Below are 19,435 nucleotides of genomic sequence, written 5' to 3'. Positions count from 1 at the left end.
ATTCTCTTGACCCTGCTAGTGTGACAAAGCAGGCAGTGGTAGATGGACGTGGATAATGCCTTCCCTCTATGGTCGGGGATAGACCTGTCTCTTCATTGTGGTGCCGCTCCCAGCATTGTTAGGCTTGCAGGGTCATGAGATTCGGCGCAAGTAAATGTGTGGAAGGGGGTCCTTTGACGGGGAAAAGCCCCTGCGTTCTTATTTATTTGCTTAAACGCACTGCAATACCGGGGAGGGATTTTAACAGGGTGGGAATGCATGAAAAAAAAGAAAGAATACATTTAAAGGGAGGGGTGTTACCATGGCGTCTCTCATAGTCTGAGTCGTTTTGGGACGTTAAACCCCATAAACCAAACCAACATGGAAACAGTGGCTTGTTAAACAGTGTAATCAAGAAAAAAAGGACACAATAAAACATGTCACGGCGAAAACTTATTGAAAACGTTCAGATGACATGCAAACATTTTCAAGGATGGTTGTGTCGGACCATAGGTAAAGCGAAAAAGGCGACTTACACAAGTTACTGCCTTCTTCGCTTAATGGGCACCTTTAGCATACAGCGTGGCCGTTACCCCTTTGTCCCATGTCTTCTCAGTGACTTCTAGCTTTCGTACCTATGACGTGTAATAATTGGTTCAAGTTCGCAGTTGTAACAGCCGTGACCACGGATGGTAAAAAAAGATACACAATTACAGCGGTGACTTGGTTTTTTTTTAGCGCATCACGAATGCGGCTTTTTTTTTTAAATTATTACTAGTAGCCTTCCGCCTTTTCACAAAATGGTTAATTTCTTGTTCCACAGCGAGCCAACTGAAGTGCTCAAAAGATGGCTAATGTTTGAGATTGTAATTCAGTTTACAAGGAAAGGGCGGAGCGTCGACAACAATGCCTATGCATGAACGGGCACGTTGAAACGATATTTGACTCGAAGGATGCTCCTGACTGAGTGGCAATCACAGTTGACAGCGTTCTGTGGTCCTTCGGTACAGTTTAGAAAGCCATTTGCAAGGTTCACATTCACTCGCTATGTTGCAGTGGCGCTGCTTGCTGCCAGAAAGTTTTGTTTTATGCCCGTTCGCTCGTTTTGTGTGTTCGTGGTACCCGTGGTTTTACGATTACAAATGATGACGAAGAAGGCAGCGCTCATAGCGGCTTTTACTTTCCTTTGAGGATGCCTGCTATTATGAACTTGGATTCCGAAACTGAGGAGGAGAAGCGCGAAGACAGTGGGATCGGAGACGACCATCGCAACCGCCATATTAAGTACCCACATGGGCAACAGTAAAACCAAGAACTATTCCTATTCCAAAAATTCAAAACTTCACCACAAGCACGAATGAACATTTCCAAGGAAAACTTAGATGTCTCGGTACATTCCGGCTTACCCTTCCCCTTCTCGTCATTTTAATATTTTTTATTATCACTTATTCTTTTCTTCTAGGATAGGCTCTGCACCACCTGCTACCAATTTTCAGAAACACTTTGCTTTCATTTCCACCATATAGTCCGGTCTTTTTGCTCCATTGTGTTCTAGTTCATGCAATGCACGGTCGAAAAAAAGCCCATGAAAACAACGACGACAGGACGAAGAACCACTAGGACGAGCGCTAACTCTCAACTTCGCTAACCAGTGGAAGGAAAAAAAAAAGCAAAAGGAGCACAAGCAACACGGCGTCTGCATTGGGATATCAATGAAATAACTGAGCTCTGTTGCTTCTGTGCCTAGTATAATGTCAAAGCACTGCTTCACTAGTAAGCACTGAAACAGGCGATGTCAGTCTCTAGCTCTCAGGCGCATAACTAGGTCTCTGGGTGAGCGGACACCTCAACCGCGCTTGCAGGTACGTGGCGGTGGTGTCCAACTGCAAAAAACTGCTTTCGCACAATTTTTCGTGCTTACCAATGCTAAACCGCGATCCAATTTATTTTTTACTTCCGCTGGTTGGCGAATTTTTCTGGTGGCGATTCCTGCTTTCCTGTTTTTTTTTTCTTTGTTCAGTCTTTTCATGGTTTTCTATAAATACCTGTACTTTCCTAAATAAACGAAAAACTTTATTTGGCTCTATGTTTTTGATGTTGGTGGGTCCCCGTGGCTTTGTCTTTGTTGATCTCCCCTCGATGTATTCCGTTGACTTCTTCCGCCTTCGCCAATGGTCAGCTGCTTTTATTCCAAAGCACATCTGGCATGCTGTCCTTCGACCTCGCTGTATTAGACGCTTCTGGATCTCACAGCGATCGCTGGAGAACATCTCCCATTGTCCCACATTTTGGCTGCGTCTTTTGCATACCGCATCTATTTGTGGAGGCAGTATGCATCGTTAGACGCTTCTAGATCATAAAGCCATCGCTGGACATCTCCTCCCATTACTCTGCACTTGGGTTTCTTGCTTTGGATGCTGCATCTCTTTGCTGACCTTCCCATGTGACGTGGTACGTTGCCGGTCTAGACTGACATCATGGACACACGTCCTAATACACTGTTGAGTGAACTTTGTTGAGTATGTGCACGTTCACATATGAACCTGTTTGTAGCGTTCTCCAAGGGACAGCCCCTTTCCTATTCAGGGATTTCTAAGGTGAGGGTATCTTCTTCAACTGCATTTATAATGTACAGAAAAAGCAAACTGCATAACAAGGTTGATTACAACACACTCACGTTCTAATTTTTTTCCCTCTGAACCCGTTTGAACCGGTTCAGTATGGTCCGAACCGGAATGGAATGTCGACCTGGAACCGAACCCGGAACTGAACCCGAAAGGCGTGAACCCGAACCCGAAAAAATTACGGTTCGACACCCTGGCGAAAATGGTGTCTGTGAACGATGGCTTCCATTTCGCTCAATATTCTGCAAGTTGTCTATTGCCTCTCCCGCATCAACTTTATCGCGAGTGACAGTAAATTGCAGCAATTAACAATCAGAAGAATGAAAGTGGCTTTTCAAGCACTGCAATTATTTTCAGACCACCCGGGCAGAGAAATTATATAGGTATTTCACATTCATATCTCCATGTACGCCTGCGTCAGTCGCCCATCCACTACATTACGCTCAAGAAAGTAAGAATTCTCAGCCAGTGCCTATCACGTAGCTTGCAGTGATAAAAAGAGGTTCAGGGTGCATGCATGCTTCCTCGGGACAATGCTTGTTGCTAATTCTTTCTTTCTGAGCACCTGCATGACCTTGATGCCTGGGCAATTTTCCAGGCCGCGGTGGTCGCATTTCGATGGAGACGAAATTCTAGAAGCCCGTGTATTCTGCGATGTCAGTGCACGGTAAAGAGCCCCTGGTGGTCGAAATTTCCGGAGCCCTTCACTACGGCGTCCCTCATAGCCTGAGTCGCTTTTGGTGCCTATCGAGATGCGAGACAATTACTGCTCCATTTTCTTTCCTCAAAAACCAATTTCAAAAAATTTGGAGGACGCTTAAGCTTCTCCTTCGAGTGGAACGCGACAGCGTCGCAGCGCTGCCAGGGAGTCTACGGAACGTCATCGCCCGTTCGGCGATGATGATGAAAACTTTATTTGGAGCAAGGTAGTTTTGGACACGTCGGTACTTGGGCCCCCGCACGACCCCACTGCACTCAAGCGTTCATGTCCCGGAGGCACATGACGCTGGCAGCCCGGCATGTGGCGATGGCTTGCTTAGCCGGGTCCTCGGAGCGCAGTAGGGTCTCCCAAGCCTCCCAAGTGGTAAGGTGCCCCACGCTATCCCACGCCCCGCGTTCGACGCCTTGCCCGTTCAATAAAATCAAGATTTTTTTGTTTTGAGGAAAAGAAATGACGCGCATGTTAAGCAGCCTCTCATGACAGGTTGCCGGTTCCCCCGTTTATAGGTCGCCGGTTCGAATCCTTGCGTAGAGCTATGCTCTAAATTAACGTGTAAGTTTGTGCTTGAAACTCTGAATCATATGACACCATCCGGAACATTCTGCGGCAAATGGTTGGCACGATACGATTTTTTCCGACGGGCGACGCCGACGGCTTTTCGACCGAACGAGCTAAAAGAACTCCGGAAAAGAACGGGACTTAAACTCGCGTATAAGACGCAGTTTCGGTTTTTTTTTGTTCAGGTAGGTGCGATGGACGCGACACTTAACGTCCGTTATTGCACGCATGCCTGTGCACGCCGGTCGTCCACGTGCGTCGCGCTTGCGACTTGCGATGTGCGCGCGGGCAGCACTGCTTTCACTGTTGTTAGGAGTACTTGTTATGCTTGTGTCGTGATATTAGTTGCAGAATTTGAGGGGTGAAGCGTACGATACGCCCAGCATCTTCAAGGTAAACTGATCTCAAAGCCGATCTCGATTTCGTAGCTGTGATCATACTGGAGCAGCGGCGGTGGTTCCGTGCTCGCGCTGCAAATTACCTGTAAGAAGGCTCATTGCTTTGATTTGTTTTTTTCTATGTACTGAGACTGATCGTTGTGGCTTGCCATACGCTCTCGCTGCATGCCTTGTTGCAGACCAGCTGGAGGTAGAGCCTGGAAGATGAATGTGTTAACAGCTGCTGAAGTTGCTTCTGACAGTTGTTGGTATAGAGCGAAGAAAGAAGCGTCATGCTTATGCTGCTTAGGGATGGTAAGGATGGGAAGTTGTCAGCAACTGGAAAGGTGTGTTTTGGTGGAAGACTTCGCACCTGAAAAAAACTGCATTCGCACTGGCCGGCCCTGGCCGATCGTGCGCTACCTTTCGGTTTCGTTTGTGACGCGCTCGTCTTTTGCCGTCATGTTACAGAGCCACATGATGTGTAGTTCTGGTAGTGTTGCGACCCATGCATAAGATTTGGCGTCTTGTTTTTATTTTTGTTGATGTGTGCTATCTGCTACAGGCGAGGGGCGATCGAAGGAAGTCCGTACACAGCACTAGCGTTCGAGGACAAATGAGTTGACCAGACAATTCTCGCGCTGTATTATGTACGATTCACTCTTTTCTACCTGTCCTTCACCCGGTGCTTCAGGTAGCGCAGCGGTGAGCGCCAACCATGGCTGAGACATCGCTCGCACGGCAGCTGCAGAAGCTCGCGGCACCGCAGACTTCGTTGCTGAAGGAGACCAAGAGGCGTGCATCGTTTCTCTTTGACCCGAGGGAAGCCGGAGCCCTCGACACCGACACAGCCTTTGCCATCGGTAACTTGTTGCGATCGGAGTAATCTTCCAGCTCATAGTGCCTCATGACCGCCAGTGTTGCTGTGCCACATGAAACCTCAAAACAGCCTTGCCAGACTTTATCGGTGGCAGAAGTGAAACGGAGTTTTGGGGGACTTTTGCTCCACCGTCTTGAGGTGGCGGTGCTCGTGCTCATTACTCGTAAAAGAAATTTTGGCATTTTAACCCGCCAACACTTGAGGAAGATGGGCCGTAATTTTAATCCTCCTTTTGTGTTATGTGTATCTGGCTGCATAGGAATGAGTAACATCACCCAGTTAGCCCATGTCATTATGTTGTTAGTAGTGATGTATTTTTAAAATTTACTTTCAGAGCACTTAAATGAAATGAAATTGAGCCTTTCCGAAATCCTGATAAAAACATCTTTGGTGTCCACTCAAACTTGGCATCCCAAATTGTGCCTGAAGGGTAAATGAAAATTGCCCCTACTTGTTCAGCCATAAAACAACTCTTCAGGAATTCTACAATTTATTATGAAGTCCTAATGTTACAGCTAAGATGGCCTCCCATGGTTAATGTTATGCTGCAAAAAATGAACAGTGCGAATACCTGTTGCCTTTACATTGGTGTACCGTGGCTCAGCACTGTATGGTTGGTCAAAATCATGCTCACAGTAGTCATCTAAATAAAACTACAGCAAAAGTTATTTGAACGGTGTAAGGTATAAAACTCTAGTTTCGAATGTTGTAATACCTACATCACCCCTTCAAATTTGATGCTGGGTCCCGACATTATACTTGTACTTTTGTAGTCAAAATAACTAGTACAATGACTACAAATTTGATGACATGGTGGTAGTGGCAAGGTGACAGGGTTTCAATTATCGGATGAAGTATCTGTGTGCATTTTACATTGCATGTTTACACTTCATTTGATTGCTCATTCATGTCTTCTGTGTGGTCAGAGCTCTAGTAACACATGCCACTTCATGTACGGTTCCCCTAGCTGTGAGTAACACACATACTTTGTGGGCATTTGTGCTTGCCTAGGTCACTGGACTGAGCCGCAAACTGTACTCTTCAGTTAATTTTTAATGCGTCTTTATGGTGGAGCAATTGCCAGCAAATATAATGTGAGGTTAACCCTGCCTGTATCCAACAACAACTCAGTGCTGCTCAGGAGGCCTGCTCATCATCATCATCATCAGCCTGACTACGCCCACTGCAGGGCAGAGGCCTCTCCCATGTCTCTCCAGTTAACCCTGTCCTGTGCCAGCTGCAGCCACCGTAACCCCGCTAATTTCTTAATCTCATCCGCCCACCTAATTTTCTGCCGCCCCCTGCTACGCTTGGCTTCTCTTGGAATCCGCTCCGTTACCCCTGAACATTATGCTTTATCTAGGCCTTCTCTAAATACTGTGATAATGGTGGTTTTAATTTATTTGCTTCTCTATTTTTTTTTTTTTTTTGCCATGTGTATCACAGGATGGCACATAAGCCATTCAGAAATTATAGGCTCTGTACTTTTGTGTTGATGTTGCCTTTCAGTCTGCTGTATTTGCTTATTTACAGCTAGAAATAACAAAAAGGAAAATTACTACTTTTATTTACCCTGCACTTGAACATCATCATCAGCCTAACTACGCCCACTGCAGGGCAAAGGCCTCTCCCATGTCTCTCCAATTAACCCTGTCCTTCGCCAGTTGCGGCTGCCGTATCCCCGCAAACTTCTTAATCTCATCCGCCCACCTAATTTTCTGCCGCCCCCTGCTACGCTTGGCTTCTCTTGGAATTCGCTCCGTTACCCCTGAACATTACGCTTTATCTAGGCCTTCTCTAAATACTGTGATAAGGGTGGTTTTAATTTATTTGCCTCTCCATTTTCTTTTTTTGCCATGTGTATCACATAATTTGTTTTAGAGAATTTATATAGCAGAAATCTGCTTGCATTTTTAATCTTTGCTTCGGTTGCGGGATTGGATCCCAGTCATGGTCGATGGAGGCAAAATGCGGAAACACACATGTGCTGTGCGATGTCAGCACACATTGAGCGTTAGGTGGTTTACGTCAATCCGGAGGCATCCTATGTAGCATCCCTCGTAGCCCACATGTTTGAACCCTACGTTAAAGGGGCCCAGAAACACAATCTTAGTTAACTGTTTTGCCTGTTGATTGCATACAGTGAGTTATAATGGGGCTATTAGCGTCCGGTAATACCGCGTATATTCCATTTTTTGATATTTTAATGTCCTCCCAAAAACAACTTCATGGCTCTGATGGTGTCGCCACACAGTGGCGGGATTTTAGCAGCGGATATGACATCACCTGGCGCGAGCTTGATGATCGGACAAACAGTAAATATACTGCAAATTGTGTGAATAAATAGACGCATTTTGAACCTGTCTGCGTTTTATATTAGATCAACAGAAACAACTTGTTTGTCTTAGATAAAAGCCCTGCAAAGCAAGTAAAATAAAAATACACCACCAGGGGCACTCTGGCATGGAAACGACGCTGCCAGTCTCAGCAAAAACGAGTTACAGGGAGCAGGCAACCATGGAGTACAAACTTCCGCGACGTGCTCTGGCTGGCTGTTTTGATTGGTTGCGCCAGGTGCCGTCATTGGGAGAGCGAAATAGGAGTGGGAAGCCCCGCCAAAATCGAGTTGAGGGCAGTGTTTTGTTTGCTTGTATTTTGAAATTTCTCCACTGAATAACTCCCGTTCCTGTGCATCGATTCCTGTAATTCTTTTTAAGTCAGCATCTGTGTGACATAAAGAACCCACCTGAAGTATAGCCGGTATCCCCCCAAGCAGTGTTTCGCAGCCCCTTTAAACGTGTCACGTAATTTGTATCAGTTTGTTCCCTCGTTGTTGTCAATTGTGAGAACCACGTCGAACATTACCCCGGCGCCGTTTCTTTGCGTTTTTCAGGCACAACCGGCCTCGAGGAGCTGTCAATGCTCAACGAGGCGTTTTCGCGGTTTGAGGCGAGCCTCTTCTCAGAGAGTGCCAAGTACATTGAGCGAGCCGTCAAGAGCCGTGAAGAGAACGCCGAGCTCGATGGGCAGATCGAGGAGTTCCTGCTCCTTTTGTCGCCGCACTTCCTGTTGCGACCTGCTCACAAAGCCCTCGAATGGCTGGTCTACAGGTGAGGCACTGAGCTGTAGGACCTCTGTCTAGCGACACTTCTGTGTGCAGTTTACTCGCTTTGGTGGTTCACTTGCTGAGGCATCCTGTTACCGGGTGTGAGGTCACGCGTTTGATCCCAGCCACAGCATCCGAACTTTCGTTGGATTTGAAATGCAAAAACGGGCATGTACGCAAAATTCGGTGCGCATTAAAAGAGATCTCGCATGGTTGACGTTTACCGCTAGCCCACTGTGATTGCATGTCTCATGGCCCAGGTGTATTCTTAACCCTTTGAAGGTTTTTGCCGTATATGTACGGCGGCGGTTTTCTGTCCCGCAGGGTCTTTGCTGTACGGGTACGGTTTCGATCTTCCGTTTGAAATTTTGCGCCAAAAGAACAATGCGTGCTCACTGGGGGTTGCTGCCACCTATTGACTTACAAGAAGTGTTTGAATTTTGTGCTGCCTTCTTACGGAGATAAGCAGAACTTATGTCTAGCTTTAGCGCGGCGGCACAGACTGCGGCAACACCCCTTTTGTAGTTTTGGTTTCGCCGCGTGATCGCAACGGAGTCGCGCGAAATTTGAGTTTTCTTTTTGTCAGCACTATCTTGCAGGGGCTGCCGAAGTTGATTTCTATCTTTATTGGCGCTGCTCTTAGCTTGCTTATCACCGTTGCTCGCGAGGTATTCTCGCCCTCTGTGGCAACGCGCCTACGCGGTTTCGATTCCGCCGCGGGATCGCAACGGAGTCGCGCGAAACGTGTTTTCTCTTTGTGGGCACTGTTTTGCAGAGGCGGCGAAAGTTGATTTCTATCTTTATTGGTGCTGCTCTTAGCTTGCTTATCACCGTTGCTATTCTATTCTATTGAACATTTTCCAGTTGTGAGTGATGCTGTCACCAAAGTACTGTTCCTAATTTTTTTTTACTATTTATTCTCGATTATATACATTTTGTAGATTCAAGATCCGTAATAAAGTAATTTGACCACCTGGGAAAGTTTTCTTCAAAATAATTTGACCCTCAAAGGGTTAACATGCAAAAATGCATTATTTGTTGTGCGTCTTCATTGATCAGTAGCCTGCTATGGTGTGTGTAGATAAATCTGTTGCGATAATTAATGTTAAGTGATGTTTTCCGTTCAGGCTGCTGCAATTGCATTTTGACATGTATGAAATGCACAGACACTTGTGTTTGTAATGCCTCATTGTGGTTTAGAGCAGGGGTTCTCAATCTCTGTAGCCTCGGGGAACTTCAACGGCTTTTAGGAGGGGCTGAGGAGGCCTGTGTGTCTCGGTGTCCATGTGTTTCTGCCTATCATGGATGCAAAAAAAAAGAAAGAAAGGGCTGGAGTGGTACATGTTTGCTCAAAAATGCCCATATTCGATTAACAATGAACGGCTGTCCAGTGAAACAGTGTAAGCAATTACAGTATGATTAGTTGAAAAATAAAATTGCCGAAGAAAAGGGGCAAGTTGCCGCATGAATGAATTCAGGGGCTCAGGGAACCCCTAAAAGCATTGCAAGGAAGCCAGGGGTTCTCTGGACCCATTTTCCCATTTTAAGAATGCTTGTTTTAGACAAATGTCATTGGTAGAAAGTGGCTTTGCAGAGCTCTAGATTATTTTCTGTTGTGACCTGGTGTCACAACAGACAGCGATTTAAAGCTCTGCACACCAGTGAGGCTTTGCAGACAGGATGAGCTCGTGAATTTCGCCAATGTCAAGTTTTTTCCCCTTTTATTTATAGGCATGTGTAGCCTCTGTGTCAGCCTTTATCTCAAGTGCTTAGTGATGTCTGTTTGTAGCTATGTAGGATGCTGCAGTAGCCCTAACGTGGTAGTTGTATGCATTACAGCAGTGCTAAGGAGTATGTAGTGAAAGGATGACCGGTCAAAGGGATTAACGACACAGGTTTAACGACAGGTTTAACGACTTGTTGCCAGAGCAACAAGTCGTTAAAACTCAGGTTGTCTCTCATGTCATGCTTGCTCGGAAAAACAAAAGCTCAAAGCATGCTTTTGGTTCATTGGAGCATTTTGAGCATTGCAGATGTCAAGAGCACTATGCAAGCAGGCTTTACTCAAGTAAACTTGGCTGTCATTACACTTTAGCGCAGCAGTGTGCTTTTATTATCCCGCAGCAGTATGTATTCTCGTCTTTTTTTTTTTTTTCCTCCCACACCCTGCCAACTTTCAGCCACAGCAGGGTTTCTTGAAACAGTGCTATGGCCCACAATTTTTTGCCTCGTGACAAACCGGCTTGTGGGTTTTGTTGTGCATACGTGTTTGTTCTGCATTACAGCTGCATCAGTTGCAGTTCCGCACTGTTCACTCAGCGCGTGCGATGTGCAGGTTTCATGTGCACCAGTACAATGTGGATGCGCTTCTACGCTGCGTGCTGCCCTTTCATGAGACACGGGTCTTTGCCCGAGCCCTGCAACTGCTTGACCTTTCGGACAAGACCTCCAAGTGGCACTGGCTCCACTGCTTGCAGGTATGTGACGCGATCCTTGGGACCATCACGTAATCTATGATATCTGGGATCTGCGTTGCGCAGTTTTACGTCCTTTGGGCAGACCACATGGTGCAGTCCACCACACACTGCTGTTCGGTGTCTGTGCTTCCAAATCGCACCGCTTGTGCATTGTCCGCAGTGAGCCTGGAGACGGTATAAAGTAAACTCTTTTCCACCACACTATCTAAGGTGTGTGGTCCGTGGGCCGAGGATGCAGTTCGGTGTTTTCTGCGAGTCTGTTAAGCAGCCCACAACAGCATAGTAGAAAACCAGCGAAGATTTAGCATTGTGACAGGAGGTAACGGTGACTGCACAAAGATGTTCAGGTGCTGAGGAATAGGGTGAGCAGATTTCATGTTTTAGCCAGTACTGAATGTTGTGGCCCTGTCATATGGCAGATGTAGTGCCTCTTTTGTTGCATTGCCAGGTTCAGTGTTGCTCCAACTACAAAGGGTGTGCTTTGTGCCTTTTGACATTGCTGGGAACAGCAATTTGTAAAGCTTCTGTGCTCAGAATTTATATTAATGCCCCGGATGTTTTCCTAAAGGTAACATTTCTACTACTCTAGGCATTCTCTAGGAGCTATATCTATGGCAGTCAAAAAGGTCTGGTACTTGCAACAGATTCAGCGCTGATGTCTGGAATTTCAGCCCGGGCATAATGTAGTGTCGGCATGTCGGAGGCAGAGTGCATATGCTTGAAGGCATTGCCCGTGTGATGTAGTAACACAAAAAGACGGCTTTATTGTGCCTGAGAGTAGAAGGGCCGTTGTATGTGCGAAGGGCGAATACATTTGACAGGCCCTTTGCACCTTTTCAAACTTTTACGTCGGCTGCGTTTTGCTATCATTTATCATGCCGACTTGACCGACCTACTAAAGCTATTGGAAGTAGGGGGTGGTTCTTTTGCGCTGTGCTGTGCACTCATGATTTTTTTCTTGAGACGCTGTTTCTTCCCTGCTCACACTTTCGTCCCAGAAACCCGGTCTGTCGTTGACCAAAACAGCCCTGGTGACACAGTGCACGCGAGACCCAGGCATGCTCAAGTTTGTCTGCGAACTCCTCGTTGCCATGGTGAAGGTAAGGGAGCTGTGCTGTCCTGAAGGTGTTAGATGGAGAGGCATACAAAAATGTCATTTTTTACTGCAGAAACAATGCATAAGCTAGGAATCAAGTTACGTTTACTGGTGTTTTTCTTAACCCTTTGAGGGTCGAATTATTTTGAAGAAAACTTTCCCAGGTGGTCAAATTACTTTATTGTGGATCTTGAATCTACAAAATATATATAATCGAGAATAAATAGTAAAAAAAAATTAGGAACAGTACTTTGGTGACAGCATCACTCACAACTGGAAAATGTTCAATAGAATAGAATAGCAACGGTGATAAGCAAGCTAAGAGCAGCACCAATAAAGATAGAAATCAACTTTCGCCGCCTCTGCAAAACAGTGCCCACAAAGAGAAAACACGTTTCGCGCGACTCCGTTGCGATCCCGCGGCGGAATCGAAACCGCGTAGGCCCGTTACCACAGAGGGCGAGAATACCTCGCGAGCAACGGTAATAAGCAAGCTAACAGCAGCGCCAATAAAGATAGAAATCAACTTCGGCAGCCCCTGCAAGATAGTGCTGACAAAAAGAAAACTCAAATTTCGCGCGACTCCGTTGCGATCACGCGGCGAAACCAAAACTACAAAAGGGGTGTTGCCGCAGTCTGTGCCGCCGCGCTAAAGCTAGACATAAGTTCTGCTTATCTCCGTAAGCAGGCAGCACAAAATTCAAACACTTCTTGTAAGTCCTAATAGGTGGCAGCACCCCCCAGTGAGCACGCATTGCTCTTTTGGCGCAAAATTTCAAACGGAAGATCGAAACCGTACCCGTACGGCAAAGACCTTGCGGGACAGAAAACCGCCGCCGTACATATACGGCAAAAACCTTCAAAGGGTTAAAGCAACAGCCTACTGTTGAACATGAGTATAAAAGCGTTGCATATTCTTGCAGATCTTTCCCTGTGCTGAGAATAACAACACTAGTACTGACTGTTCTGGCAGAAATTCATATCTTTAATTGGCTGAGAAAGTCGAGCTGGGGCTGTGCTTGAACTTTGTCGCTGTGCATGCTTTGGGCTGCATTGCCTGGAATATATGTTATTACAATTTATAGGTATGAATAGAACAGAGCGCAATACAGAGCGCTATTTTTTGCTGGAACAAGTTCCAGGCACCTTATTTGCAACTGTAGTTACTTTTTATTGCGCGGTTTGACTCTGCTTTTTTGTCATCTCTTCAAATGTATTAAAAGGCACACTGCAGCTTCATTGACAGTGGCACTACTGGTGGCAGCACTGCTATTAGTGAAGGAACATTTACATGTATATCTGTGATGAATGTCTTGTTTTAGTAAAAATCTTTACAAACACATTAGTGCTTCAAACTATAGATTTAATAGAACCGATTCATCTGAGTTAACGTTGCTCTCATTATCACCTCTGCAGTTGCCGCACCTGTAGTGCCAGGCTTGCAGATACAGACTACCGTGGAAAAGCGGCATTTTCGTACCAAAAATTATGTTTTTACTGCCGTGTTTCTCAATCACACAGCCGGGTATTTGTTCATTTGGGCAAGGAGCTTTTGATTGCAGTGAAGAAAAGTTTGCAGACGGTCCCTTGAAAGTGAGCCGCTGGTGTACTGACTCTCATAAATGCGGTATCTTTGGTTTTGAGCTTTCTACAAGTCCTGATAAGGAAGTGGTGAGAGTTTTGCATATTTTTTTGCTAACATCAGTAAACTTCTCATTAGCTTGTTTTATAGCATGCATGAGTGGCCATGCAGCTTATGTGCCTGTCACAAGCCATACTCTTGAGGCCCATTCTCACTAGTGAGTCGAAAAGGGAGAGTCGCAGTTTGTCACATTGGTTGAAAAGCAACAATTTCACACCGCTCGATTTTCGAGCCTAGGAATTCTGAGCTGCAAACTGCTACACCAATAAGTGGCATTTCTGATGTGAGTGCAAGCTCACTTTGCATCCGGCCTCTCTTTGCCTTTAATTGCTTAGCCGGTTGGCTCTCACTTTGACTGAGAGCATCTGGGAAAGCGACCCACAGGTCACGGCCTCCTTATGTCAACATCAGCATTGTCAACATTCTGCTTTGTTTACAGTCACAGCCGGTTCTATACCTTTTGCAACTTGCAAGTGTGAATGTGCCTTTAATCTTGTGAATATGGTTCGGGGTACTAGTCGAGCTGTTCGTACTTGCATCACGCAGGTGCACTCGGAGAGTGTTGTCGCACTGCGCTCAGCCATCGGCTTCTACGCATCCACCGTCCTGGGCACACTCGAAGCGATGAAAAGGGTCACGGACCAAACGGTGGCCATGTTGCTACCCTTCATTCTCAAGGGTCTGGCATCGTCCACCGCCGACTACTGTGCCGCCACATACCTGGTCGTCGGCCAGCTTGCTCGACGCTCAGTGCTGAGCAAGGAGTTTGCGCGCGAGTTGGTCATCCGTGTCGCCAAGGTGAGCATTGCTTGCAGCACCAAGTGGGGGTGGTGTCATCTTTAGCTGCCCGGTGCAGGGGTTCTCGAGCTGGGTTGTGCGTAACCTGTGGGTTTGTTGGAGTGCTTTATGGGTTCCGTGAGCACCTAAATGTACGTCAACCTCAACAACATTCCTTGTTCCTTTGTTGTTCAACAAAGTTTCTTGTTTTACTGTTTCACATTTTGTGTTTTTGTACTTTTGGTCATAAGAAGGTGTAACATAAAACAGACGCGAGAAAGGTAAACAGAACAGATGCGAGATAAGGTCGTTTATGGGGACAAGGTGGCCGCAGCTATCGCAGGACGGGTGTGACTTTAGGCTAATGGGAGAGGCGTTTGTCCTGCAGTGGTCGTAGTCAGGCTGATATTAGCGATGCTGCTGAATTAGCTGGTACACGCATGTGGCTGGCAGTTTCATCACGATGCGAGATGATTCGATCTATGTTACTTTCAGTGGAATTGCGAAGGGAATGGGGATGGATGCTTTATATTGCACTGGGCAAAATTTTTTCCTTTGACTTTGTCTCTCTCTCTCAACGCAGACTTTGAAAGCACCGAGCCTGTCAGGTGGTCTCCTGTGCCTGCTGGTGCTGATGACTTTGCAGGGAATCGAGGCATTGCCCAAGGCGTGAGTGCAAGATGCTTGCTTTCTTACAGACAAGCCATGTCGTTGAAAAACTGCTGCTTCCTGCATGACGGGTGCCGAAGCATGTACGCTTGTGAGTGAACAGTGTGTTTGGTATGGGGCTGCTCCTAATGCCTTACACCCCACGAGCATAGTTTTTTTTCTAACAGCAAAAGCTGCAGTACGGAGCCATATCATATGTGCATTCCGTGGTGAAGATGGTCAACGTGCGTTCACGTGACTGTGTGGCCGTTATGATTGCTCGGAAAGCCCAGGTTGCTGTATAATCTGTAGGCCTTAAACTCTATTTAGCCGTTAGCAAAAGTTATGCGTGTACAGGGTGGCTAGTTTTTGTAGCACAATCTCTCCTCCGTCCTTCAACAAATCTGCTGTTACCTGATCCTCACCAGCTGCTTTCCCTCTTTGCATTGCTCCTAAGGCTTTCTTTACTTCCTCCTTTGTTGATGGCGGGATGTTACTGGCGGGATTGCTCTGCTTGACTTCCTCCCTCAGTAACTTGATGATTACATTCGCTACTGTATAGATTTGTGTAGAACTCTTCGGCTAATTCAACTATCTTATCCATATTGCTGATGACATTGCCCTGTTTGTCTTTTAGTGCATACATCTGGTTTTTACCTATGCCCAGTTTTCTCCTCACTGATTTTAGGCTACCTCTGTTCCTTAGAGGATGCTCGATTTTTTCCATGTTAAACTTTCTTATGTCGGCTACCTTGCGCTTATTTATTAACTTCGATAGCTCTGCTAGTTCTATCCTGTCTGTGGAGTTAGACGTCCTCATGCTTTGGCGTTTCTTAGTCAGATCTTTAGTCTCCTGAGATAGCTTGCTAGTATCCTGTCGAACCATCCTACCACCTACTTCTGCAGCGCACTCTGTAACGATAGCTGTAAGATTATCATTCATTGTTTTAACACTACGGTCGTCTTCTTCAGTTAAAGCGGAAAATCTGTTTTGCAGCGACATTCTGAATTCCTCTACCTTCCCTCTTAATGCTAACTCGTTAATAGCCTTTCGATTCACCAGTTTCCTCCGTTCCCTCTTCAAATCTAAGCTAACACGAGACCTTACCATTCTGTGGTCACTGCAACGGACCTTACCGAGGACCTCCACATCCTCTACGATGCCAGGGTGAGCACACAGTATGAAGTCTATTTCATTTTTAGTCTCACCATTGGGGCTCTTCCATGTCCACTTCCTGTTTGCTCGTTTGCGGAAGAAGGTATTCATAATCCGTAAATTATTTCTATCTGCAAGCTCTACTAATAACTCTCCCCTACTGTTCCTAGAACCTATGCCATAGTCACCTACCGCCTTGTCTCCAGCCTGCTTTTTACCTACCTTTGCATTAAAGTCGCCCGTCAGTACAGTGTACTGTGATTTTACTTTGGTCATTGCCGATTCCACATCCTCATAGAAGCTTTCAACTATCTGGTCATCATGGCTTGATGTAGGCGCGTAGGCCTGCACCACCTTCAGCTTGTACCTCTTATTAAGCCTAATTACGATAGCTGCCACTCTCTCGTTAATACTCTAAAACTCCTCGATATTGCCAACTATATCCTGATTTATGAGGAATCCCACACCTAGTTCTCGCCTATCTGCTAATCCACGGTAGCACAGTACATGCCCACCCTTTAGTACTGTATACGCCTCATCTGTCCTCCTAACCTCACTAAGCCCTATGACATCCCATTTAATACCGGCTAATTCCTCCAACAGCACTGCTAAGCTAGCCTCACTTGATAAGGTTGTTTTGCCAGGTTCAGTTTCCAATGGCGGCCTGTCCGGAGCCAGAGATTCTTAGCACCCTCCGCTGCGTCACAGATCTGACCGCCGCCTTGGTCAGTTGCTCCGCAGCTGCTGGGGACTGAGGGCCGAGGGTTAATTGGTTTCTTCATAGAAGGTTGTGGCCAAGTACTACACCAGGGTGGCCAAATCCTGTTCTGATGAGGAAGTGCGTTGTCGGTTCTGCTCACCGAGATCAGGCCGAACTCCAAGCCTGGTTATGCAATTCCATCGACACGTGGATTTTTTTTTATTTTTAATCCGGTGAAGAATTGCGTGGCCCCGGGATTCGAACCCCGGTCCTCTTGCACGCGAGGCGGATGCTCTACCTCTACGCCATGCTCTACTAGCCACCCTGTATACGCAATGCCTTGTGACCTCGAGAGTACCAGAAGCTTGGAAGAACGCTAACATTATCTTAATTCATAAGAAAGGAGACGTCAAGGACTTGAAGAATTACAGACCGATCAGCTTATTGTCCGTTGCATACAAGGTATTTACTAAGGTAACCGCTAATAGAGTCAGGACAACCTTGGACTTTAGTCAACCAAATGATCAGGCAGGCTTTGGTAAAGGATACTCGACAGTAGACCACATTCACACTATGAATCAGGTGATAGGGAAATGCGCAGAATATGACAAACCCCTACATATAGCCTCCATTGATTACGAGAAAGCATTTGACTCAGTGGAAACCTCAGCTGTCATGCAGGCATTGCGGAATCAGGGTGTAGAAGAGTGTTATGTGAAAATATTGGAAGATATTTATAACGATTACACAGCTACTATAGTTCTCCATAAAGTCAGCAATAAAATTCCAATACGGAAAGGTGTCAGGCAGGGAGACACGATCTCGCCAATGCTCTTCACTGCCTGCTTACAGGAGGTATTCCGGGGACAGGAATGGGAATAAGAGTTAATGGAGAATACCTGAGTAATTTGCGATTCGCTGATGACATTGCCTTGCTAAGCCACTCAGGAAAAGAAATGCAAAGCATGATCAATCAGTTAGACAGGCACAGCAGAACGGTGGGGCTAAGAATTAACATGCAGAAAACCAAAGTAATGTTCAACAGCCTAGCAAGGGAACAGCAGTTCGCATTTGGTAATGAGGTGCTGAAAGTAGTAAGAGAATATGTCTACTTAGGGCAGGTAGTGACCGCAGATCCGGATCATGAGAGGGAAATAACTAGAAGAATACGAATGGGGTGGAGCGCATATGGCAGGTTCTCTCAGATCATGAATGGTAGCTTACCAATATCCCTGAAAAGAAAAGTATACAACAGCTGTATCCTACCAGTACTCACCTATGCGGCAGAAACGTGGAGGCTAACAAAGAGGGTTCAGCTTAAGTTAAGAACAACGCAGCGAGCTATGGAAAGGAAAATGATAGGTGTAACGTTAAAGGGTCCCTGAAACGGTGTCCATGTAGGCAAAGAGAAGTCGAAGTATTGATAGGCATTGAACGATCCATCATCCTACCGCAAAAATTTTTGATCTACCTTGTGCGGAACCAGAGATAATGGCTATTAAAAATGACCACCAGCCTTTTCCCTCTCAACTCGTACACCGGAGCGAACCATAAAAAAATAAAGATTACAGGCAGGGACCATGCTCCGCCCACAAATACGTCATCGACGAGATCGGTTTGTTTACTTCCGGTTGACGCGCTCTTTCGCTCGATCGCTCGCTTTCCCGCGGTCTGCTATGTTCACCTGTGTCTCGCAACCGTCGCTGCGGCTTCTCTCGTACTATAGACCCCGAGCTGAAGGAACGACTTTTGCGGATGAGTGCGAAAAGTGTGTGCGATTCGCTGCGGCGCGCCGTTGTGAACGACGTCGTAACAACCGATCGCAGCTCGTCGCCTGCGTCCAACCTGCTGGATGTCTACGACAAGCCGCGCGCGGAAAACGCAACGACGGGAAGCGGGAGCCAATGCGAGTGCGGAGAGCGGCAGCGTCATGATGCCGTACAGCGCGCTGCTCAGGGCGCTCGGGGCCGAGCCACGCCGGACCGGCCTGCCAGCCTTGATGCCGGCCACCGGCGACTGAAAAACGCGCTAGTATTGTTTGTTCTCGTCCATAGCAAGCCCTTGGATAGATGCATGTCAAAAATGCATAATTTCTGACGATCGTTGGCCAATACCGAGTTGCTGGTAAAAGTGATGACTGCGATACAAGCAAATTTCATCCAACAGCCGATTTGGTGCTGCTGCTACTTGGTGCGGTTCGCCTACCGTCTGCTAGCTCCGTTGCTGAAGGCATTGTGGAAATCGAACATATCTTTTATTATGGGACGAGTTCGCAGTAAAGCGATGTGAATAGTAGGCCTTTTATTATAGTGCAGGCAACTTCCGAAGCGCCGTTAGCTGCGGTTTCAATGCGAAACCAGATAGGCCTAGCGACGACTAGGGCAGCCTGGGACCAGCGCGCAGTTCGTCGCGCGGCGTTGCCGCAGGCGGTGTCGTTGCCGAAAGATCCACTTTTGCACAGACATATTTTCGTTGCTCGAATCTAGGAAGCATCCTCGCTGGTATCATGGCTGTTTTGCATTTTCTTGTGCGAACGTGATGTACGCCGAGCATGCCGGCCGGCCGGCCAGCCTGGATCCCGTCTGCCGGCGACATAAAAACGAGCTAAAGTGTGTTCTTGACGTAAATAATAAACCCTGGGATAAGAAATGTGAAAAATGTGTCATTTTTGAGGATCGCTGACCAATACTGAGC

The 19,435-nt window shown here is 46.6% G+C and overlaps 1 protein-coding gene across 2 annotated transcripts in view; it reads left to right on the top strand.

The window, feature by feature from the left end:
* Positions 1–4,125: 4,125 nt before the first annotated feature.
* The window catches only part of l(2)k09022 (HEAT repeat containing 1 homolog l(2)k09022), a 75,504-nt gene continuing 60,194 nt past the window's right edge, over positions 4,126–19,435 (top strand). The window contains exons 1-7 of one of the 2 annotated variants that reach the window (XM_089552450.1): positions 4,126–4,275; positions 4,954–5,122; positions 8,033–8,249; positions 10,581–10,722; positions 11,721–11,822; positions 14,007–14,258; positions 14,821–14,906. In XM_089552450.1, coding sequence (XP_089408576.1) covers positions 4,978–5,122; positions 8,033–8,249; positions 10,581–10,722; positions 11,721–11,822; positions 14,007–14,258; positions 14,821–14,906 — 944 coding nt within the window. In that variant the 5' untranslated portion in view covers positions 4,126–4,275; positions 4,954–4,977. Of the gene's footprint in view, positions 4,366–4,953; positions 5,123–8,032; positions 8,250–10,580; positions 10,723–11,720; positions 11,823–14,006; positions 14,259–14,820; positions 14,907–19,435 lie in introns of both variants that reach the window. The other variant, XM_089552451.1, reaches the window with a different exon arrangement.

Source organism: Amblyomma mixtum, chromosome 7 (genome assembly GCF_055824585.1).
Source record: "Amblyomma mixtum isolate Tamu chromosome 7, ASM5582458v1, whole genome shotgun sequence".
Classification (NCBI taxonomy): Eukaryota; Metazoa; Arthropoda; class Arachnida; order Ixodida; family Ixodidae; genus Amblyomma; species Amblyomma mixtum.
The sequence above is the reverse complement of the archived record's forward strand: the minus strand, read 5'-3'. Positions and strand labels throughout refer to the sequence as shown.